Source organism: Aythya marila (genome assembly GCF_965140915.1).
Source record: "Aythya marila genome assembly, chromosome: 1".
In the NCBI taxonomy this organism is placed as follows: domain Eukaryota; kingdom Metazoa; phylum Chordata; class Aves; order Anseriformes; family Anatidae; genus Aythya; species Aythya marila.
Genome location: NC_139042.1, coordinates 152,815,182 through 152,838,232, shown reverse-complemented (window position 1 = coordinate 152,838,232; position 23,051 = coordinate 152,815,182). Strand labels below are relative to the sequence as shown.

The 23,051-nt window shown below is 60.2% G+C and overlaps 3 protein-coding genes across 3 annotated transcripts; all 3 read right to left on the bottom strand.

Annotated features, from left to right (window-relative positions):
- Nucleotides 1-3,952: 3,952 nt before the first annotated feature.
- Nucleotides 3,953-6,209, bottom strand: PDXP (pyridoxal phosphatase). The gene is made up of 2 exons (XM_082751562.1): nucleotides 5,559-6,209; nucleotides 3,953-5,450 (listed from the first exon to the last, which is right to left on the bottom strand). The coding sequence occupies exons 1-2, from the start codon at nucleotides 6,169-6,171 to the stop codon at nucleotides 5,125-5,127; spliced, it is 939 nt and encodes a 312-aa protein (XP_082607688.1). The 5' UTR covers nucleotides 6,172-6,209; the 3' UTR covers nucleotides 3,953-5,124.
- Nucleotides 6,210-7,226: 1,017 nt separating this feature from the next.
- On the bottom strand, nucleotides 7,227-13,740 carry SH3BP1 (SH3 domain binding protein 1). The gene is made up of 18 exons (XM_082784727.1): nucleotides 13,397-13,740; nucleotides 11,883-11,925; nucleotides 11,572-11,676; nucleotides 11,358-11,434; nucleotides 11,164-11,275; nucleotides 11,013-11,089; nucleotides 10,759-10,891; nucleotides 10,585-10,653; nucleotides 10,387-10,477; nucleotides 10,149-10,291; nucleotides 9,949-10,060; nucleotides 9,782-9,863; nucleotides 9,375-9,455; nucleotides 9,150-9,266; nucleotides 8,912-9,009; nucleotides 8,579-8,708; nucleotides 8,318-8,418; nucleotides 7,227-7,842 (listed from the first exon to the last, which is right to left on the bottom strand). Exons 1-18 carry the CDS (start codon nucleotides 13,456-13,458, stop codon nucleotides 7,553-7,555), a joined length of 1,923 nt encoding a protein of 640 aa, XP_082640853.1. The 5' UTR covers nucleotides 13,459-13,740; the 3' UTR covers nucleotides 7,227-7,552.
- A 1,089-nt stretch (nucleotides 13,741-14,829) lies between these two features.
- Nucleotides 14,830-22,535, bottom strand: GGA1 (golgi associated, gamma adaptin ear containing, ARF binding protein 1). Its single transcript, XM_082752014.1, has 17 exons — nucleotides 22,440-22,535; nucleotides 22,264-22,348; nucleotides 21,975-22,050; nucleotides 21,489-21,587; nucleotides 20,526-20,649; nucleotides 20,059-20,159; nucleotides 19,701-19,781; nucleotides 19,183-19,320; nucleotides 18,979-19,060; nucleotides 18,446-18,553; nucleotides 17,988-18,143; nucleotides 17,589-17,653; nucleotides 17,278-17,456; nucleotides 16,895-17,172; nucleotides 16,534-16,703; nucleotides 16,285-16,395; nucleotides 14,830-16,202 (listed from the first exon to the last, which is right to left on the bottom strand). The coding sequence occupies exons 1-17, from the start codon at nucleotides 22,468-22,470 to the stop codon at nucleotides 16,092-16,094; spliced, it is 1,995 nt and encodes a 664-aa protein (XP_082608140.1). The 5' UTR covers nucleotides 22,471-22,535; the 3' UTR covers nucleotides 14,830-16,091.
- Nucleotides 22,536-23,051: the final 516 nt, after the last annotated feature.

Below are 23,051 nucleotides of genomic sequence, written 5' to 3'. Positions count from 1 at the left end.
CACCGGCCCTCCCGAGCTGAGAAATTTGGGCGAGCAACCCCCTGCCAAACGGAGCCGGGAGGGAGCAGCAGCTGGGGGCCCCGCTGTGCTGACAAGGGGCAGTGAAAGAAGCTGGCCCCCGAGAAGCAGCCGAAATTCAGCGTGCCTCTCAGCGAGCCTCGGGGTGACACGGAAATAATGGAGCGTTTTGCAGGCAGCACCAGCTTGGGCTGGGTGTGCAGAGCCACGGAGCAATTCTGCCGTGCGACCTGACAGAGGGAGAGTGAGGTCTGCTGGAAAGCAATTCCAAGAGGCATAACTTCTTTCGATTCGATTTCATTTATTTTGCCTCTTGCCCTGTCCAACACCGAGGCCTCTGTTAAAGGGCAGTGGAAGAGTGGTGCCTGGCAGGGTGGATGGTGGCAGGGGTTCACAGCTTACCCACCATTAGTCAAGGAAATGATAGGCAGCAGAGTTACAACAGAAAGATAGGGAAGAGAGAATTTGATAGGGATATCATGAAATGAAAGAGGATTTCTCTCCAGAAAGCCTAATGGGAACACGAGCCAGAAGTTATCCTCTGCTCCTAGGTTTGTTTTCAGCCTGGGGAACAACAGCCTGGGAGAAGGGAGAATGAAAGCCCCAGACAGACGGCTTGCTAGTGATGTCTGATTTACTTCCAGCACCTGGCACGGCATCAAGAGACAAGGGACAGACAAGGAACAGAGCAGGAGCTGAGCATCCTCAACAGGCCAAACACAGCGTGGCATTGCTCTGTGACACAAGCCCTTTCACCCCCGAAACTGCTGAGGGAAGGCAACGAAAGAGACTGTGGGGAATTACAGGGCAGTGAGCCCCAAGAAGCTCAGCCTAAACCCCCGGGGAGGTGTAGGATGTAGGATGTGCCCGTCCCATGGGACGTGCCAGTCTCAGTGTGACCCAGGCCGTGCGGGCAGGTGGTTGTGCCGAACGGGAGCACAGTGCCATCCTTCACATTTCCACCTCCAAAATTTGGTGAGCGCACGAACGGGGCCTGGCACGGCTCCACCCCGCTTCTGGGCTCTGCTCAACGTCGGCTGAATCAGCAACCTCAACGCATTAGGGCCGGAGGATGCCAAGTCAGGAACACCTCTGCTTCGTGGAGAAAGGGCACCCGGCCAGGACCACAACCAACGTGGTTATCGCAGGGGGGATCCTCTAAGACTCCCTAACGTGTACAACAGCAGAGAGCACCCTGAGGAACCAGCAAACAGCACCCAACTCGCTTCAGGTGCCTAAGTCACAGCCACCAGACAGGACAACACATCCGGGCAATCCAGGGGCTGTTCCCTGCATCACCTCCCTCATCTCCACGCTCAGGCCTTACGGAGCTGCCTGTGCTTGGCTGTGGGTCTCACTGAAGCTACAAAGGTTGATACAACTCTCTAATCTGGTGAAGTTATTAATGGTTTTTAATTGTTCTCCACTGGTCCAGCGTCTCACAGCTGTGCAAGTTGCAGGCTGGGTGAGTTTGCTGGGGTCAGAGTCCACGCTGCGAAATGAAAAACAAGAAGGAAGGAATGTACAACGGGATGGCAGCGGGGCACCCAGACGCCTGCAGGACACGGAGGGGACAACACCTTGAGCAGGGAGCGAGGAGAGGCAGCCAGTGCAGCAGAGGAGGCTCCTTACCCCTTGTGGGAGAGCCAACGCTGGCTGCTGGCTCTCGGGGCAGGCAGGAACAGGCTGCTCGCTGCTCCTCGCCTCCTCCTCCTCCTCCTCCCGGCACCCCGTGCTGCAGGACAGGGTGGTGCCTGAGGTGCCTGCCCTGGCAAAGGGGGAGCCTCCTCGCATCAGGTTGGACGAGTAGCGAGCGAGTTCCTCGGATCGTCGTCAGCCTGTCTTGGCTCTGGAGGAACTTTCCCATACAAAAAAAAATAAAAAATAAAAAAAATAAAAAACCCTCCTCCCTCCTGCCAGTCCCAACACCTTCCAGATCCTTCCCTTTCTCCTTAGCAGGTCATGTGGCTGAACGCTACCAACGTCCCAGCCGGGGTGGTTATTAGCTCACTGATTAACATCTTTAGGCCCGTGTCTTCCTGCAGCGTTTGTCGTTTGAGCAACCTGATAAGCTTCTGTGGCGAAACGACTGACACGGGAGATGAGGGGAGCGCACGGACATTGCCTGCCTGGCCTTGAGTAAGTCCCTTTGATATTTTTTCTCCTCAGATCCTGACAGAGGAGCAGTTAAAGCGCAGGCTGAGGTGAGGTGGATCAAAGACTGGTTGAACAGACAAGCCCGGAGGGTGCTGGTGGGTGGCAAGAAGCCTAGCTGGAGGCCAGGAACCAGCACTGTACCCCAGGGGTCAGCACGAGCCCCGGTCCTGTCTTAGCTCATCGTTAGTCACCTGCATGATGGAGGGGAATGCTTCCTCAGCAAGCTCCCAGAAGATGACTCAAAACCTCGAGGAGCAGCTGCCACACCAGAAGGTTGTGCTGCCATCCAGAGGAACCTCGGCGAGCTGGAGAAATGGGCCGACAGGAACCCCGTGGAGTTCAACACGGGGAAATGCAAGGTGCTGACGCCTCGCTGCCCGAGAAGTCAGGCTGGTGAGCGCTGCCCAGGTCCCAAAGCGGTGGCAGAAAGGAGCAGACAGCCACGGAGGAGCACACAGGGATCGCTTCCATGTTACCTGCCTTCAAATCAGGCGTGCTGCACCCCTTGCCTCTCCCCGGGCCTTGCCTAGAGCCGGCGGTGCTCCGCGGGTTGCTGCTAACAGCACCAGCCGGGGGTTGCCACAGTAACAGCGCTCGCAGGATGGATGCCGGGCTCCTCGGATAACTGAAGGGCTGCCACGCGCCTTGCAGGGGCGGCGTCTTCATTGCACAGCAGGAAGGGATGCTGCAGCTTTCAGGAGAGAAGATAAAAGGCTGTTCTCCACACCAAAACAAGCTTCCCATCCCTTCCGTCCGCCCGTGCGCTCCCGCAGCCCTGCTCTCCCTGGCAACTGCAGCGTCTCACTGAGCACTCAGCCCAAGAAGTAAAACTGCTTTCGGTGAACGAATCAGCCTACCCAGGCAGAAGCCATCGCTTGTTTCAGTTTAAACGACAGGCATGATCCCCCTGGGGATCCTAGACCCCTCGGCACCAGAGGCTTTAGTGGAGGAAAGCCACAGAAAAGCAGCCTGGCAGGTCTGGTGGATCCCAATGTTGCTGCTCTCAGCCTGCTACCAGCCTGGGAGCCACAGGAAAAGGAGAAGGATTAACCCTAGGAGCACCCTAGAAAAAAGAGGGGGGAACTCCAGGGGAAGTTCTTGCTGTGCACCTGTGTATATGCACCTATAAAAAACTCAGCCTAGCTGTGGCCCGAAGGCTCAACAGCAATGCTCCGAGCTGGAATTTGGTACAACAGAGCTCTGGAAAGTCAATTGGGGTCTGGGTATCCCTCTAATTAGGCAACTGGAGTTAGCAGACACATTAGATCTTGCTCTGCTTGGTCATTTAAGAGGTGATCAGAGACTCGTTAAGCAAGTACCATTCCTCTGGGTATCAAATCAGAGATGGCAGGCACAAAAAGGACAGACAGACAGACAAAGGGGACAAGTTACGACAACAGGGAGTCTTCAGAGAGCTCTTTGGATGTCGTTCTGTTTTGGAGGGCTGATCTCTTAAGTCATTTTGACTTAAACAACAACAGGAAGAAAAAAAAAAAAAAGACATTCAACACGTGGGATTCTCCTAGCACCACCCAATCGCATCTGGTTGTGCCACATGAGCTAACACAGCAATAACTGACGCCGAGGGTGTTTATCCATCCCAACAGCTGATCTTTCAAGCAAGATAGGAGAAGCTGGGATACCAGCAACAGAGGTTTAATCAAGGGAAGGATTTAGCTCCCTTATGAGGGACTTTAAATGCAGTCTTCCACCCAGCTAACCCAGGCCATTCTCATCTTGGTGGGACTAGAGGCGAAGAAAGGAGGCCACGTCCAGCCTACGCTCACACTTTATTATATACAGAGACACGGTGAGTGTAAGAACATCAACACGGGACGTGGACAGCCAGGGAGGCCCAAATAAACTGTCCCCCGCCCCCTCGGTGCAAACAGTCAGCATAATTTATACAAATAATACAATATCTGAACAATAAATAAGTCTGATAATTAAGATCAATAAATAATAATAATTAAAAAAAAACAAACGTAGAAAGACGAAGCAGCAAGGAATGGTTCGAGGGCTGCGACACATTCACAGCAGTGACAATACCAACAACATCTCACCTGCACAGCAGCAGCCGGAGCAGAGACACCCCCCCGTCAGCCCTTTTCTCTCACCACACCATGGCAAAATCCACTGAGAAGGGGGAGGAAGGGGAGAGTCGTACAGTTCGCTCCTGCTGTGCTTTTGAGGTCTAGAAGCCCTCTCTCTTTCACAAGCCCCTTTGGAAAAGGGTGCTTGAAAATGAAGTACAACCACAGACCCACTGTGCGCAGTCACAGCTTGTCTGAGTTGCTTGGCACACAAAAAAAAAAAAAAAAGGAACAAGGACAAGTCTCTCTTCCCTTTCTACAGTCCTTCAGACAGACATCGGCATGGTTGTTAACCGAGTCAGGGCAGGAGGTGGTAGGGGAAACATATCTAAGGAAGAGGGGAGAGAAGAGATGAGGCGAGGTGATGCTCTCTTCTGCTCGTGGGAGGCAGAGACGCTCTTGTTCATCGCTCCAGCACTCTCCTTCCACACGCCCTGCGAGGAGGGGGTTGCCGCGAGGGCTGTGGGGATGCAGCTCAAAAGTTGAGTGGAGGGACAGCAGTAAAAGGCCGCCGCTGGTTATCTAAGAGAAAAATGCTAAGACGGCTGTTCCCTAACCCCTGCAGCGGGAGAGGCCGTACAGAAACACTGCTTTGACCTCAGGTCAGCCTCAAGGCCTCCAGCTCTCTCCCAAAGATGCTGGCACATGAGGGAGGATGGACTCTGTCCATCCCGGACAGCTCTCAGCAGAAAGGAGGCAACTTGAGCCCTGCCCCTCCCTCCTTCTGCCCCCAGAGAAGGGTACCAGAACGTGAAGAAACGGGCAAACGAGGGAACACGGCGGTGAGAGAGAAATGGGAACAGATGGAGATCTGGGACGGGGAACCCGACCCCTCTGCCCTCGCGTGTGAAGGCTGCTACTCATCCAGGCCCGGTATCAAGTCTGCAATGCTGTCCACGTAGTAATTGGGCACCATATCCTTGGCGGCGGCACTGTCGCTGGCCATGTAGGCCTGCGCCTCTTCGAGGCGGGAGACACCCGTCAGGGTGAGGATGGTGGCGAGCCCGCAGTTCTTGCCGAAGAGGATATCCGTCTCCAGGCGGTCGCCCACCATCAGGGTGCGGGCCGGGTCGACGCCGAAGCGCTCCACGATGCACTCGAACATGTAGGTGTTCGGCTTGCCCACCACCAGCGCCTTGCGGCCCGAGGCTGTCTCCACCGCCGCCGTGAGGCTGCCGGTCCCTGTGGGGGGGAGAGAAAGACACAGCAGAAAGTGGCTCAGCACCTGCAGGGACATCGAGACGGTGGTGGCCAAGCCAAAAAAATAACCCTAATACTCCACAGGCTCACCAGGCGTCCGCCGGCCGTCACTGAGCGGGTGCCAGGGGTCAGGGTCGGTGGCCACCAGCAGGCAGCGGGGGTCCCGCAGGTAGCCGCAGGCCTGCGCCAGCTTGCCAAAGGTGAAGCCCTCATCGTAGCCCACCAGCACGGCCCGCACCGCCTCACCCCCTGCCTCCCCTTCGCCCACCAGGCGCAAGCCGGCGGCTTGCACCTCGCCGCGCAGCCCCTCGCCGCCCAGCACGAAGACGAGGCCTCCTCCTCCTCCATCCCCATCCCCTGCATCCCCTCCTCCTCCTCCTCCTCCTCCTCCTCCTGCAGCCCCCAGGCGCTGCCTGAGGAAGAGCGCGGAGCACAGCGCCGAGCTGAAGACGTGCTCGGCCCGCACTCCGCGGAAGCCCAGGCGGCTGAAGCGCAGCTCCAGCTCGGCCACCGAGCGCCGGCTGTTGTTGCTGACGAACAGGGCGGCCTTGCCGCTGCGCTGCAGCCGCTCCAGCAGCTCCGGGGCGCCGGGCACGGCCCGCTCGCCAGCCCACAGCACGCCGTCGCAGTCGAACAGCAGCCCCTGCGCCGGGCCCAGCACCTCCCGCAGCCCCGCGCCGCTCAGCCGCCGGCAGCTCGCCATGCTGCTGCTGCTGCTGCTGCTGCTGCTGCTGCTGCTGGTCCTGCTGCTGCTGGCCCTACTGCTACTGCTGCTGCTGCTGCCGCCCCGCCCCGCGGGACTGGCAGCCGCGCCGCCCACTCACCGGCCGAGAAAAAGGGCCGGGGGGCGGGACCCAGAGCCGGCGCCACCCGGGATTGGTTCAGGAGGCTCCGCGCGCCGCCCTGGGGCGCCCCCTGCTGGCGGCGCGGCTGGAGCTACGACGCGGTGGTGGCACGCGGGCGCCATCTTGCCCCCCCCCAGATAGTTGCAATATGCCCGTACCCATAGCCGTAGACATACCCGTAGCCATACCCGTATCCATACCCATAGCCATATCCGTTATCCATACCCATATCCATACCCGTACCCATATCCATTATCCATATCCATTATCCATATCCACACCCATACTCATAGCCATAGCCATATCCTTTATCCATACCCATATCCATACCCGTTATCCATATCCACACCCACACTCGTTATCCATATCCACACCCATACCCATATCCATACCCATACTTGTTATCCATATCCATACCTATACTCATACCCATACCCGTTATCCATATCCACAGGCATACCCATACCCATATCCAGACCCACACCCATATCTATAGCCATACCCATATCCATAACCATACCCATACTCATACCCATACCAACAACCATACCAATATCCACACCCATGCCCAGACAGAGGTTGGACTCAATGATCTTGAGGTCTCTTCCAACCTAGAAATTCTGTGATTCTGTGATCCATATCCATATCCATACCCATATCCGTTATCCATATCCACACCCATATCCATACCCACACCCACACCCATAGCCATAGCCATATCCATTATCCTACCTATATCCATACCTATATCTATACCCATACCCATATCCATAACCATACCCATACTCATACCCATACCGACAACCATACCAATATCCACACCCATGCCCAGACCCACACCCATATGCCTCCCACTCTTTAAATCTACTTTCAACATAAACATCCACATGCGTGTGTGCAGTCATTCTTTTGCTTCTTTTTAAATAAAAACCTTTCACTGGGGAACCAACCGCTTGCCTGTTCCTCTTCCCAGTCCCAGCTTTGAGGCGAAATGTTGGCAGAATGGTGGTGGTGTGCTCGCCAACAGCCGCTGCCAGGCCTGTCCCTCTGCCTGCTAGGCCTGCGACATGGCGCTGTGCCCGCTGAGGCATCTCCCACCCACAGACAAAATGGCACAGGGCCTCCCCTTCCTTCTCCCCTTCCCCTCGGGAGGAAGGCTCTTGGTGGAGGATGAGGACGGGGATGCAGGCGAAGGCCCGCGGCCGCTGGGAGCTGATGGTGGCCCCACACCTCTCTCAGTCATTCTTCGCCATCGGCGATGCCACCAGTGGGGCTCCGTCCCCCCGCTGGCCCCTCGTCCGAAGCCCAGTCTGGGGTGGCGGTGGTGGCCTTGGCGGAGAGAGGCCCTGGGGACGTCAGGGACTCGCGGCTGTGGCGCGGTGCTGGCTGCGGTGGCAGCGGTGGCGGGATGGAGGGAGCACCTATCCGTCGCGGCCGGGCTTTGGGGCTGGTGGCGTGCTCAGGGACCGTACTCCGGGGCTGGGCCACGGGTGGTGGCACTGTAGGTCGAGCTGGGGCCGGGCGCTTGGCTGGAAAGAAAGCACAGGGTCATGGTGCTGGCTGTGGGTCTCGGGTGGACTGATGGGCACGTTGACCCTTGCCCAGCTCCCATATTGGAGTCTTGAGATGAGGAAACAGAGCACACAGTTTTTGGGGGTCTTTTCCCACCCTCTTCCATTCACAAGGGGACATGAGGTTTGAACTGGGGACGCTCCCCCCTCAGAGGACCAGTCACGTCCATCCCACAGTCCCACCTTGGCTTGGGTGGTGTTGGAACTAGCTGATCTTTAAGGTCCCGTCCAACCCAAGCCGTTCCATGATTACAAAATGAGGGGCTGGATCTCGGCCACGCTGCCCATCCTGAAGCCCTTCCCCTCCCATGTGGCAGCCCTAGCACCCGGTCCTGCAGGACGTGGTGAGATGAGGGCAAACAGGACAAGGTAGCGTTGGTGGGGTTGTCTGCCCTGTGGGCATCTCCCAAACGTTAAGCCTGCATGGTCTCACTTTTGCGGATGGAGTCACTGGCTGGCGGCACCGTGGCTTCGGGGGACGGTCTGGTCACCTCTGTGGAAAGTGGCTGGGTGCTCACTTCGGGGTCCCTTGTGCTGGGGGAGAAGGGGACAATCAGGCTCTGGCTGTCCCGTTGGTGGCAGGGGTCAGCTCTTCTGTGGGGCACAGTGGTGGTCCTGGCCGCCCCGTGAGGACACGGAACCGTGGGGTGGGGTGGGATGGAGGTGAGGAGCCCCCTGCTCCTGCCAGACTTACCCTTCTTCATCCGGGAGAGCCGGGGAGCTGGCTATGGGGGATTTGGGGGATGGCTCTTCTACAGGAGCGTCCTTGCTGAGTCTGACATCCGCAGGCGGCGTAAACATCCCTGAGACGTTGAAATCTACATCTGGGTGGGGAGAAAGGCCAGAAAATGCTTGCTGTGCCCGTGCTAGACACAGAACATCCATGGCAGGAAACTGGAGCTGCCCGGGACGTTCTTCACTTGTCCCTCTGCAATTCATGGTTGCAGCAGGACCTGGTGCTTTGCCTCGGTGCCCTTCACCTCGTGCCACCACCCCCTGAGGGCAGAAAGGCAGAGCGAAGCCCTACCTCCGGGGAAGAGGGTGTCCGCGTTCTGGATGAGGGCCTCCACGATGCCCACCACCTGGATGGAGGAGACCGAGGCCAAGTCCAGCTGCACGGGGTCTCTGGGAGGCAGAAGCGGGGGAGGCATCAGGGAAGGATTTTGGGGAATTAACCCATTTTATGCTCATTCAGGAGGGGTAGAGCCCAAAAAGTGCTTGATCCCTCCTCTGGAAAGCTGGCATCCCACCCAGCCAGACCTCACCCTGTGCTCGGCTGTGGCCACAGCAGGTTGGGGCCCAGCACGATGGCGATGTTGCTGGGGGTCATTTTATTCACCTCCTGGTGCTCGGCCAGCTTGGCCAGAAACTTGATCAGATACCTGTGGGGTCAAAGGAGAAGGTAAGAGGGCAGTGAGCATGCATTTGGGACCCAAACGGCTGCCCCTGATGGTTGTGTGGGGTCCGAGAAGCCCCGTCCCACAAAACACCTCAAATTGTTGTAGCTGTCCTGGGGCAGGCGGCTGCAGGTGTCTCGCAGGCTCTGTACACGGCTGTCAACGTCCTTTAAGCTGCAAGAGAGAGAAGAGGGAGGGGAGGAGACCTCAGCCAGCTTCATAGGACAGAGATGGGCATGGCACGTGATGGTGGGCATCATCCCAACTTCTTGCAGTCAAAAAGGCTGCAGCTTTCCCCCTTGCCCTGCCTTGGTTTTCGTTGCCATGCTCATTTCCAAGCCCAGGCTGAGCTTCAGAGCTGTCTGAATTTCTCCTGAGCACCAGCCAGGCGGCAGCAGGACCCACACGCTGTGGTTGTGTCTCCCCATGAGACAAACGAGGCCGACCGCGGGCTTTTTTTTTTTTTAACCCCGTGGGGCTTTCCCCCCTCGCTGACCCACCTGGCCACTTTGACCCACTCGTCGTAGAGCTCGAAGGTCATCAGAGGCTGGGGCAGCTCCCGCAGGTAGGACTTCAGCGCGCCTGGAGGGGAGCAGCAGGGATGGAGGTGAAGGGGTGGTGGCACCTTCCTGACCCCATTCCCCTGCCCCATATCACTGTCACCCACCGGCCACGGCGTGGGGGTCGGAGTAAAACTCCTCCAGGGCGTTGGAGCCGCTGGCCAAGCTGCTCTTCAGCTTCCTCAGCACCGAGGCGCCCGCCGCCAGACGAAAGAGCCCCTGGGGATGGAGCAAAGGGATGAGGGGTGGGGTGATTTGTTTCTTAGGGGAAAGGGGCCCGGGGTACGGGGTGAGGAGTGCTGCCCACCTCCTCCCTCATGCCGGAGGCCAGCAGCATCATGACACAAGCCTCGATGGGCAGCGCGATCTCCCTGCCCAGGCTCCTGAGGTGGGTCTCCAGGGGCACGCCGTAGTACCCGGCCACCGGGGCGTCCGCGGCGAAGGAGGGCTCTGGGGGGGAGAGGGGGATATATAAAAACATATTTTCCAGCCTCGCGGGCCGTGCTCACAGCCCTCCCCAGGCTGCCTGGAGAGCCAGCGGGTACCTGTCTGCCTGTGGCTCTCCTTCAGCTCTGCCAGAGCCGAGTCCAGAGACCCCAGGGACTGCCGGTGGTACTGGGCTTGGATTTCCAGCAGCTGCCAAAGAGGGGGCACACGGCTAGCACACGGGACCCCCCCCCTGGGCTTTTTTTACCCCAGGAGATGCCCACGCAGTGAGTGGGACTTGCAAAGACAGGACTCACTCTGATGAAGTAGCTGGCGTAGCTGTCCTCCTTGGTGGAGAAGTGGTAGAGGTCAGCCATGTACTCGTCCTGGGAAGGGACACAGCGAGAAGAGTGACCTCCTGCCTCCTGCCCGGGCTTGGGGCAGCTCCCTCTTCCTGCTCCCCCTCGGAGGAGAGGCGGTGACGTTCTCACCTTGCACTGCTCCACCTTCCTCTTCACCTCCTCCTCCTCTTCCTTCAGGATCTCCAGTTTGTTGGCAGAAGAAGCCCCCGGGACGGCTCCAGCGCCGGCACTGTTAGCGGAGCCCTTGGCAGCTTGGTTCAGCCTTTGGAGGGGGGAGAGGAGAGGCAACACCCAGCTCGTCAGAGAGGATACAGCACCGGGCAAATGTGGAAAAGGGGCATGGGCACCAGGAGGAGGACAGGAGGGCACAGCCTGCCCCGTACCGGCTCTTGATGGCGTTCCAGTCGGAGATCAGCTTCTGGAGGGTCTTCTTGCGCTTCAGGATGATGGGCAGCTCCTCCTGGGAGAGAGGGGCCGGGGTGAGGGGCAGAGGTTTGGGGACGGGGCAGCAGAGCGGGGGCTGGCCGGGGCTACCTCGCTGAGCTTGTTGAGGGGCTGCAGGATGTCGCGCTCCACGGCGATCTCGAACTCGGCCAGGATTTTGGCCAGCGAGCTCTGGATGCAGCAGCCCATCTCCAGGGCTTTCCTGCGCGGGGGAAGAGAGGTGAAGCAGCTGCAGGCTGGAGCTCTGCAAAGGGTTTTGCCACCTTTCTCCCAGCGGCACTTACCCGAGGCTGGAGTCCGTGTCCAGCTCCTTGAAGCTCTCAGCCATCGTCATGGACAGAGCCATCAAGGGCAGCTTCTTCTGCACAGAGCCACGGTTTGGGGAAAAGAGATGAGCCGACGCGTGGCAGACATGCTCTGGTCCCCTACCTCTTCCCCTGCTCCAGCTCCCCATTGGCTTCGGGGCTTGAAGAAGGCCCCTTTGGAGGCAGCACTCACCACTCGCTTGTCCATCTCGGAGCCGCAGTGCCCCTGCAGGCAAGCCTGGAGCCGCTTGGACACGCTGTGCGCCGCCCGCTTGGCCGGCTCGATCCTCTGCTCGATCTGGGGGTGGGAAAGGGGCACCGGTGAGCCAGCTGAGATCAGCCAGCGCCGTGCCGAAGCTGCCGTGCCAGCCCCGGAGCCGCCCTGGGGCAGGCAGGAGCGTCCCAGCCCCGTGATTTGGAGGTGTCGGCGGGGAGAACAGCCGGGCACGTCCCCACGCGTGGCCACAAGCCGACGCACGCCCGCCGAGCCGGCCCACGCCTCACCTGCAGCAAATCTTCTGTCAGGAGCTCGGTCGCTTCTTGGGCTCTGCGGGAGAAGGAGAAGAAGCCATGAGCAGGTTGGTTGGCCTCCTGGGGGAGGCAGGTCCTTGCGCATCTCACCCTCCTCTCTTTGAGCTCCGGGGAGGTGCTGGCTGCTGCCCGGCTCATCCTACACGAGGCAGAGTGAGCCCAGGAGAAGGGAGCACCAGGAGCAGAAGGCTCAAAATGTCCTGATGGGACAGGGCCACTGCACCGGTGGGAAATTTGGGGGTAAAATGTTCTCCCCCGACTGCTTCTTCCTCGAAGATGAATCTGAGGCGGCTGCTGCTGGAGCCCTGGGGGAGGCTCTGCGGAGCAGGTAGCGGAAATCTTTGGTGCCGCCAGAGCTGCACTTTGTGGCCAAAGCGGGGACCTAACCCAACGGCAGCCCTCGGGGTGCCGAAACGAAAGCGGCTGTCTGGTTGGTTTTGCAAGCAGGCGTTCGGGTGAAGGAAGCTGCTGGTCTGCAGCAGACTCAGATCAAAAACCCCAAGGCGAAACCCAAGAGGCGCTATCAGCTGCCAGACCCCCGCGACGTGTCGCAGAGGGGAACCCTGGCTCGGAGGACCCATCCCCTCAGAATTCCCTGGGAGCTGCCTCGTCCCCTTGCCCGATGGGTTCACGTTTCTCTTTTCAGCCTTTGCAAGAAGAAGCAACGCAGGACGAGCCCGTGGAGCCACAGGAAACGGGGGCGGCGGGCTCGAAATCATGTGAGACTGCGGCCCACGGCGGAGAGAGGCTCTGCAGCGGGGCGAAAAGCTCCCCGGGGAAGCAGGAGAAGCAGCTCCCTGCTGGGAAAGGCCAGAGGAGCAAGGGGCGAGCCGGGCTGCAGGAGCTGTGGCAGCTCTGCCGGGGTGGGTTGGAAGGACCCCGAGGACGTGGCCAGTCCCACACAGCCTCCCCGTGCTGGGGAAGGCAGGTGGCGGTGCGCGGAGGTGGCTGTAGGATTGAGGGGGCTGGGGAGGGAGGGCCCAGCCCTGCAATTTCAGTTCTGGGTTTTGCAAGGGAAGAGCTTTGGAAAGCCGAAGAGAAAAATAAGGAAGCAGCGGAGGTGGGACCGGGCTGGAGGGATCCGTGTGAAGCTGTAGGTTCTCCGTGGGTTCTCCAAGGATCCCCGGTCCTCTCCTTGAAGGACATCCCGGGATGACCAGACGCGGGGCATCGTGCTGAGCGGGGAGAGCGGCTCCCAGCTCCTGTCACCCTCCTGGTCACCGCGCAGCCCAGGGCATGAGGCTGGAGAACCCCTGCCCATGGCCCTCACGTCCTGGGGAACCCAACCTCGTACCCAGGAGAGGCAACAGGGCCTGGGGAACCCATCCGTGGTGAGCAGCCCCTTGGCTTTGGCTGAAGATGCTCTAACCCCGAGCTCACCCCAAACTTTTTCCCTCTTCTTTACCCAACCGGGGAGCCCAGCCCGGCTTGGGGCTCACCCTCCAGCCCCTGCGTCCTGCCCCCTCCCAGCCCAGCGATGTCCTTACCGGCTGGTGGCGTTGGGATGGGACAGCTGCTGCCGCATGCGATTGAACTGCCTCTTCATCATCTTGAGGGCGAGGAGGAGGCCAGGAGAACCCTTTTTTTTTTTTTTTTTTTTTTTTTTTTCCCCACTCGGCTGTCCCTGCTCAGCACCCCCGGGTCACGCTTGGCATGGGACGCCCGCGGCCCCCTGGGCTCCCCGGAGCCACCGCGCCTGGTGCTGTTGCCCAAGCCCCTCTCTCCCTCCTCGCTCCTTCCTCCTTCCCTCGTTCCCCCTTTCGCTCTTCGCCGCCTCGTCCCCTCCCTCGTCCCTCCCTGGGGATGCCCTGCCTGCTTTCTCTTCCCCTCCCGTGGGCTCCTTTTCTCTCTCTCTCTTCCTCCCTCCTCCTCCTCCGGCCGCCCCTCGCTGCGGATCAGGTGAGCGCAGTTCGGAGCTCCTGCTCCGCTCTGTGTTCCTGTCACCACCCCACAAGTATAAATAACTTCGAAGCCCAGCCTTAAAGGGGAAATATTATTACAGCAAACACGTAACAAGGCAGGACAAGCATAAGCCGCTGCAGAGCCCGAGCGAAGGGCCCACGCTCCTTCCTGCTTTCCGCCCCGGCTGCCGCCTTTCCCCCGCACCCTACCTGCCCACCCCAAATTTTGGGCACCCCTCCACGGCCAGCAAAACCCCCCCCCCGTGCCCCTCGCCCTGCTTTCCTTCCCCTCTGAGCCCCCGCAGAGCTGTGGTGAAGGGTTGGTGCCTTCTGCCCCGCGGAGGCCCCCTTCCTCCTGGCCCCGGGGCCCGCAACCTCCCCGTTCCCACATGTTGCAGAGCTGCAGCGGGGCCCTGCTCGGTGCCAGGGCGCAGCTCCTGCCCGAAAACCACCCCACCCAGGGGTTTTGCTCCTGCTGGGTGAGCTGCAAGCATCGCTCATCTGCAGCTACCTGCAGCCAGGACTTTCCTCCTCCTCCCTCCTGCACCGAGCTGCTGAAGGAACTGGCAGCCGAACCCAGACGGGAAGCGGTCAGCTCGTGGGTAGGGGCAGCCAGACAGCAGCAAAAGGCTTTTAGGGCCACCACAGCCGTGCCCCGAAGCCCCAAAACCCCAGGAGCTGCTGGGCCCTGCAAGAAAACCGCCCCACGGGGCTGTTTCTGACCAAGCAGCCCACAAAAACAGCCCCGCGGGGTGCAGGGGGCTGGGGGCACGGCCCCTGCCCAGCGCCCGCTCCCCCCCAAAGGGAAGCAGCGCCCGGCTCGCGGCGTGGAAGTGACTCGAAAAGGAATCGAGAGCAGCTTGGGGACTTCCAGCATCCCCCTCGCCCCGTGGGGAAGCATTGCAGAGGGTTCAGGCGAGCAGGGGCAGGATGCGAGCTGGGAACTGCCCCTGGCAGGGTGGAAACAGCTCCCGGGAGCAGAGGTGGAAACCCCACTCCTGGGGTGAAGAGGCACGGGCTCAGGAAAGAACTCTTTATTTCCCATAAATACAGCAGATTTCTTCGCGCCGGGCGTTTTTTTTTTTTTTTTTTTAATTTTTTTTCCCCCCCCATTTGTTTTCTTCCATTTACAGAATTCGCACTGAAAATATATACAAGTCTGTTCTGGAACCAAACAAGATCTGCAAAGGAAAAAAAAAAAAAAAAAAACAACAAAAAAAACCAAACCCCTACAAAACCCTGAAGAGACCAGAAAGGGAAGTAAGACACAGCAGAACCCCAGCACAAAGACCTCGCTTCCCCCTCTCCTCTGCCACTCGCTGCACCCCAGCTCCCAGCCCTCTTCCCCTCTTCGCTGCCCCCAAAATCTCCCAAATCCTCTCCACCTGGTGCAAGTTTCCTTCTAGCTGCTGTGCAGGAGCACAGCTTGCCCCCGAGATCCACCCTGGGGAAGGGAAGCAGCTCCTGGGGTCGCAAACCCCGTGAGGACGGGGGCTGCCGGGGCCGTGCCACCCCCTGGTCTCCTCCCCGCTCTCGTGTCACAGTGATCAGGCGGCTGGGCGAGCCCCCTCCCCGCTGCAGGGAGAGAAAAATTGGGGGAAAAAAGGTGCACAGGGCACAGCCCAACCCCTTTTTCTCCCCCCCATGCAGCGTGGCGCCGGGCTCCCCGTGCAGAGCTTCGTGGTGCCCCCTGGTGCTGCGCTCTGCCCCGCTGCCCACCTCCCTCCGAGACCTCTGCCTGCCGCTGGAAGGAGGGGGGCAGCGAAAAATCCCCCCCACACACCCCAAAATGAGGATGGGTGGTGCTGGAGACACCCAAGGCCCCGTTCAGCCTCGTTCTGCACCAGCTCCAGGGCGAGCCCAGCAGAAAAGGGGCCTCAGCTCCCAGGAGAGGGCAAGGGGGAAGCCCTGAGAACCCAGCGTTTGCTGACACAAAAGCCCTAAAGCTCCCCCATCCTCACTCCCCACTGCGGCCGGAGGGGAAAAGCAGGGTTAGAAGAGAAGCCGGACAAACTGGAGAGGGAGAAATGCCTTCGGAAGAGCAGGGGAGGCAACCGTTGGCCCACGAGAAGCTCGCCTGCGCTTCTTGGCCCTGCGGGACGAGCATCTCCCGGTGTCTCTGCTCTCATCCTGGAGGCAGGCTCCCTCTGGGGCAGAGCGTGAGCAGCAGCAGCAGCAGCAGCAGCCCCCCACCCACCCTCCCCCGTCTCTCCTCGGGCTGCCCCAGCCCTCCCCCCACGGGGCTGTTTTCCCAAGGACTCCGCGCTGTAGTGCCTGAAACCTAAAGGTTTCCCCAGGATTCCGGTGGAGGGAACTGGTCCACGTCCCCCATTTCATTGTAGGTTTGCTCTCCCATGGTGAAGGTCAGCTTGTATCGTAGCCTCACTTTCTCCTGGAGATGGAGGAGAAAGGGAAAGCGGTCAGAAGAGGTTTTATCTAAGCAACGAGACCAACCCTAAAGGTGCTGGGGTTACCTTCTGTGGGTTGGCGAGCAGCAGGACTTGCGTGATGGCACTGGGGTGGACAATGGGGTTGAAGGCCGGCAGCTCCGTGCCCGAGGGAGGCTGCAGCTTCACCTTCATCACCTGGGGAGAGAGGAGAGCATCCCGTGTTCCCCCCTCCATCCCACCGAGCCCTTCCCCTCCACCCAACCCCACCCCATCCCGCGAAGGGACGATCCCGCGGGGAGGATTTGGGGACCCGACCCCCGGTAGCTGCCTTACCTTGGGGACAGCAGACTGAAAGACGATGTTCCGGATGGGCTGCGGGGCCGTGCTCAGCATGGAGATCACCACCACCAGCATGTCAGGCCGCTCGGGCAGGGCGTCCTTGGCGAAGTGGAAGAGGACCCGAAAGCCGTGCTGGTCGTACACCGTCACGGGGAGGATGCTGCCTGCGGGACACGCAGCGCTCGGTTGCCTGCAGCGAGCTTTCCCCAGCAGCCACAACCCTTCAGCCTCCCTCAAGCCCAACAGGGAAGCTTCCCTTCCACTTGAACACCCCCTTCACACTCGTCTCTTTTCCCTGCTGTGCCTGGATCCCTCCCAAATCGCCCATTTTCCCCCTTTTTTCACCCCGGCTCACTGGGTTTGATGGACTCCAGAGGCACAGTGATGTTGGCCAGCGAGATCTCCTGGGGCAGCGTGGTGGCAGGAGGCCGTGCCGGGCCAGGGGCGCTCCCCGGCGGCGTGCTCGCGGTTTTGGGGTGCGCAGCGGGGGCAGGCACCTCCGAGGGCAGGGGCGGAGGGGGGTGAGGAGCGCCCTGCAGCACGGGCAGAGCGCTGGGGGCGGGGGCTGCGGTGCCGGAGCCGCTCCGGTTCTGGAGATCCCTCAGGGTGAGCCGGGGAGGTGGCTGCTTCTCCCTGCGGGGTGAAAAACGGAGGGTGAGGAGCGGAAACAGCACCGAAACCTCCGTGCGTGGAAGCTGAGGGTGGGGAGAGATGCGAGACTGCCCTGTCCCTGCTCACCATCGCACTTGTTGGGACTCTGGAGGCAACGACTGCTGCAGCAGAGCCTTGCCCAGCAGGTCCAGGTCGTCCAGGCCACTGGTGCCAGCCGAAGGTTTTGGGGAGGACGTGCCCGCGTCCGCTTTGAGCGGCGGCGCTGCCACGACGGGGGCGACGCTGAGCTCGCTGCTGTCTGACGACTGGGGAAGGAGCACACAGGCAGGGCCGTGCATCAGCATCAGCCACCAGATCCAGGACGTTTCCTTCCCTGCTCCGTTCTCTTTCTCCGCCCACCCCTTCCCCACCCGCTTCCACGGCTCCCGGCGCGTTACCTGGAAGCTGTTCCAGCCGCTGCTGTCGGCAGCCGGGGCAGGATGCGGGGCTGGGTCGTTCAGGCCTGCCAGAGAGGGGAAAAAAAGAACCGTGGAGCCAAGCCACCAAGTGGGTGAGGGCACTAAACGGGGCCTGAAATAGGGCAGCTGTAACCGAGATCCCCCCATCAGGCAAGACACAGGAGCAGCAGGGCAGAGCCACCACTGCAGCCTCCATCCTTGCACGGGAAGGAGCAGGGAGGGTGGTGGTGGGGTTTTTTGCAGGGTTTTTCGTGCCACCTCCCTCACTCCAAGTGAGGGATACTTCTTGGTCTTTCACGATTGGCGCAAGAAGCGCCAGCTGCTCAGGCTCTCCGGGGTCGAGGACATAAAACAAAGCTTTCGCTGCTGCCTCCTCACCTAAAGACATGAGCTCATCGTCCAGCAGCGAGACAGAGCCAGCCTGGTCAGGCACGGGGGCCGCCGAGCCACCGGAGAGGGTGGGCACGGCTGGGTAGGAAGGGCCTGTCGCTGGCAGGTCCAGTCCCGACAGATCCAGAAGTGCTGAGGTGCTGCCTGCAGAGAAAAAAAAACAACGAGGTGAGAGGCAAAAACCTTCTCTCAGTCCTCTGAGCGTGCTGAGAGCCAGTTCCCATCCTCCCTCACGCCTGGGAGAGGGAAATTCCAATCTCCTCTCCCTTCCAACCCCCTCTCTTCACACATCAGTCGTCTCCACAAGCTATTTCTTCATCCCAGTCCAACTCTGAACTCCTGCAGGTTTCACCTGCCCACTTCTTTCCATCTTTCACATCAGAGGAAACCAGCAATAGGGTCTTTGTGCTCCATCTTCCTATTTTCCACTCTCCAGGTCTCCTCACCTCGAAGGGGCCCGGCCGTCACCTCCCCGTTGATCTCCTCGCCCCGCACGAGCTGCTTGTAGAGGTTGATCACCTGCGTCAGGTTGTCGTTGGCTTGCAGGATCTCCGCTGAAATGGAACAGATAGGAAAAAAAAATTAAAATAGTAAAGAAACAGTAAGAAAGAAGTAAAGAAATGGTAAAATAGTAAAGAGGGGGTGACTTTTACACCCCGCTCAGCCTACTCCTTCAGAGCAATTCCCCAGGACCTGACAGCATAGAGCATTTTGGCCACTGTTGCTGCAAACTTTCTTGAAATAAGTTGGTATTTCAGCGTGAAGTACAACCCAATGAGTACAAAGAGTGGAAGAATTCTGTAATGCTGCTGATCGGTGCCATCTGCTCACTAACCCTAACTAACCTTCAGCGAGCAGCCAAGCCACCCCGACGCAGCAGCTGCTGAGAGATACCACACCACAGGTAGCCCAAGCACAGAATTCAGAGAAAAAGAGGGAGTGAGGAGGAGACAGAGTGAGAAAAAAGTGAGAAGCTTACCCAAAGCTTCATCGTTGTCTTCTGTGTCACTGGCGAGCCGGAAAAGCATGGGCCTCATGCGCTCGCAGCGCTGGTACAGCTCCTGGGGGGAGATAAATGGGCACTGAGGGGAGCAGTGGGTGCTCGGCCGTGGTGTGAAACAGGCAGGAGGAGCTCGGGAGGATACTGATTGCTCATCTCCGCTCGGCCCGAGCCTCTCCTCACCTTCATGAGGTCCTCGTTGCTCTCCGTCGTCTCGCCCTTGCTGTAGTTTGTCACCATCTCCGTCAGCAGCTTCACGTTGTTGTTCACCTCCTCGATGGCGTTCACCCTCTTGGAGATCTTCTCCATGCGTTTTTGGTCCTGGGGGGGGGGAAGCAGGTCCTTGCCTGTCAGCACGTCGACTCCCGGGGCTTTATCACAGCAACGCCGCCCCCAAAAGCTGTCTCCACGCCCGTGGAAAACCCCAGACCATGCCTGCAGCAGCATCTGCCAGACGGGGCTGGAGATGCCACAGATTTTGTGCTGCAGCCGGAGTTTTTGTGCCACAGAAACCACTCGGAGCCACTCCTCCGAGCAGTCAGCGAAGGCACAAGTCACACGAGGACTCTTTGGTGTTGCTGCTGCAGAATTTTGGCAGCTACTCTGCACTTTTGCCTAAGGACAGAGAGCTGCTGCCCCCCTGGCACCCAGCTATCGCCCCCGAGGCCGTGACTCCCTGCCCTCCTCCTCCCCAGCCTCACCTCCTGCACCATCTCCTTGATGAGCTTGTTGGCGGCCCGGAGGTCCTCGGGATGGGAGCTTTTCAGGAGGCGAGCCAGGATCTGCAAGAGAAAAGGCAGCTCTGAGCCCACGCTGAGCGGACGGCCGCCAAAATCACTCCTGCAGCGCTGGAGAGAGGTTGGACTCGTCCTCCTTTCTCCATCCTGGTTCTGGTTGAGTAAGAGGAGCCTTTTTCTGCAGAGTCCCTGCATTCAAAGCCTGCCCCTGCCTGCCTGCCGAGCACAACGGAGAGCCCGGAGCGCAGCGACACCAGCTGGGGCAGGCAGAAAGCAGTGAGGACGATGCTCTGCGCCCCTCTCCCCCCACAGACCCCTTTACCTTCGATTTCTCTTCGTCGTCAAAGATGATGTTCTTGGGACGAGGGGGAGGCGGCGGAAAAGGAGCATCCTCAGGCAGTTTGGGGTCACTTTTCACAATACCTGCAGCAGAGAGCCACAGAGCCATCAGGAGGTCTCACCCTCTGGGGGACACACTCAACCCTGGGGTGATCTTCCCCGAACAGCCCATCATTCCCGGCTGGAACCAAGGGCTTTTGGGGCTGCTCCTGCCTGCTCTGATCCCGAAATGAGTTTTTTTTTTTATGCAAGAACTGCTGCCCCAGCCCCACCAGCACCCCGCCTTGGACAAATCCAGCTCCAAATCCACTCGTGCTGCCAAACCACCCGTATCCTTTCAGCACCAACCCGTTCCAGCGTGCCATCCCCTGGAGGAGATAACCCCTCCACCCCATTCAGACCACCAGCAATCCCCCCTCTGCGCAGCCAGGAGCCCCGCAGGGCTCTCACCTTGTTTCTTCAGCATCTGGTAGGCCTCCAGGATCTTCACCTCGTGAGGCAGCCCCAGCGTCCAGCTGTACATCAGCTCCAGGATCTTGGACTTCACTTTCTCTGGCGTCCGGCTGCCAAGATACTAGGGGAGAGCAGAGGTGGCCTGAAGCTGATCTGAGCTGCCACAAGCCTGGCCCGTTCCCCTCCTCCCCTCCCCCAGGAGAAGCGAGCGAGGCAGCTCCCAGCGGCGCAGGGACAAAGAGGAAGCAGGCAGGAACGCTCACGAGGCCCTTGCAACGCGTCCCCTCGGCTTCCACCGCGGGAGGTGGGAGAAATGGGCGCTGGTGCTAAAAAACAGTGAATGTGCCACCAAAAGAAATCGTCTTGGTGCTGATGGCATCCCCCCAGAGCAGCCTAGCGAGGATGCCGTGGGATCTGACTGTTACTGCCCCTGGGTGTTCATCCTGGCAGATCACAAGCTGTGACTAACAGCCTCAGGTTTTCCCCTCGTTATATTTAGTCTGCGTTCCCTTAACGCCGTGCTTGCTGGTGACACGAGCTGCCTGCCCTGGCTGAAGGAAGGAACAGCAGCAGCAGCAGCAGAGGAGCAGGCAAGGAGCTGGTGCTTCAAACAGGCTCGCCAGAGCACCGCTGCCCAGGCCTGGGCTTGCCCTCGGAGCGTCTCAACCCGGCTGGGACACCCTGGAGAGCCAGGGTCACAGCGTCAGAGCCGAGGGAGGCTCCTGAGCACAGACAAAACCCGGCAGAAACGCAGCAAAAGCCTGCTCCAGGCTCACAGATGAGCTCAGAAGTCTCACAAGCGCCGGTTGCATCAGGGCTGGCCGGCCCCCAGCCTCCTGCAACAACAATCAGCCAGGAGCGGGTGAAAGCTCACCAGGAACACAGACTAAACGTCCTCCCAGCATCACCTCCTTCCCACCCGATGGGGGTTCCCTCCAGCAGGACCCCCGCGGGACCCACCTTGGGTGACACCACCTTGATGAGCTCGTTGAGGAAGCGGAACTTGCCCACCTCATCGTGGAAGCGCTTGCCGCAGCTCTTCATGCAGGACTCCAGCACCTGGGGAGAGCGCCGGGTCAGCCGGTTTGGGATTTGTCCCCCCAAAAAAACAGGCTTTCCTCACAGCGCCTTGCGAGGATGCCTCCATAGTGTCCCCCTCCCAAAGGAGAAGGGGAAGGATTTTGAATCTGGGGTCAGTCTTTGCGCAGGTGGCTCGTTGAACCACGGAATGGGACATCCGTAGCGTCCCAGAGCCATCTGGAGGTGGAGTGGGAGCTCTCAGACGCTGGCTCGCAGCTCCTCCACCCCTGCATTGCCACCTGCAGCCCGCCTCCCGCCCCGTGGATGCACCAGGCCTCTCTGTGCACAGCTTCCCAGACACCCAAAGCTCCTTTTTGGGCTCCCCAAGCCCAGCTGGAGGAACCCCACACCCCCGGCAGCCCTTACCGTGAGGGCCTGGATGGCTTCCCATTCCTGCGGGGACTGGATCTTGTGCGCCAGCAGCCGGGTGGCGAGCGGGGGGCTGGACAGCAAGGAAAAACCTCATTGCTTAGTGAGATAAACCCAGTTATGGGCTTTTCCTTGAAAACCTTCACACATCACAAAACCGAATCACAAATAAAACCCCAAACCACCCCAAAGCCTTATAGGAACCCCTTTATTAATGACCCAGCTCCCCACAGAGCCCCTCAGCACCCCGCCACCGCCGCCCCTCGCCCCCCCGGGGCCCACTCACCCCTCCAGCTCCTTGTTGAGCTGCTCGCAGAAGGCGCCGATGCCGTCCCAGTCCAGCTCCCTGTTCAGCGGGCTGGTGGCCTTGTCTGCGGGCGGCACAAGGGCGGCCTCAGCCCGGGGCCGGGCCGAACAACCCCCCCCAACCCCCCCAACGCCCTCCCCGCCTCCCCTACTCACTGATGCGAGCCTCCAGCGTCTCGGGCTCCATCCCGGGCCCGGCTCCCCCCCGGCCGCCCCCAGCCCCGCTCCCGTCCCCGCCGCCGCCTCAGCGGGGCCCCGCCGCGCCGCCCGCCCGCCGCCGGGCCATAGAGAGGAGGCGGAAGTAGGCTAGAGCGCCGCCCGCCCCACCGCCGGAAGTGGCCTCGCGCCGAGCGCGCCCCCTGCCGGGCCGCCACAAAGGGGAGGTGCCCGAGGTCCTCCGGGAGGGCATAGAGAAGGGGGGGAAGGGAGGCTAGAGCGCCGGATGATGAACCGGAAGAGGGGTGGTGCTGGCAAGTGAAGCCGCTTCCGGCTCTTCCGCCCCGCCGTGGTGGTGGGGGGGGCGGTGTGTCCTTTAAAAGGACACAGCCCGCCCGCTGCCGCGCATGCGCGCTGCGCGCCGCCCGCCCTGAGGGGGGCGCTGTGCGCGTAATGGCGGCGGCGCCCCTGAGGGGAGAAGAAGTGTGGGGGGGGGGGGGGGTCGGGGTTAATAAATAATAAAGGAACCACTCCTGCTGTTAATTTATTGTCATTTTTGTGACAGGGTCCGGCTTTCTGCCCGGCTGAGGGGCTGCGGGGGCGGCTGGGTTG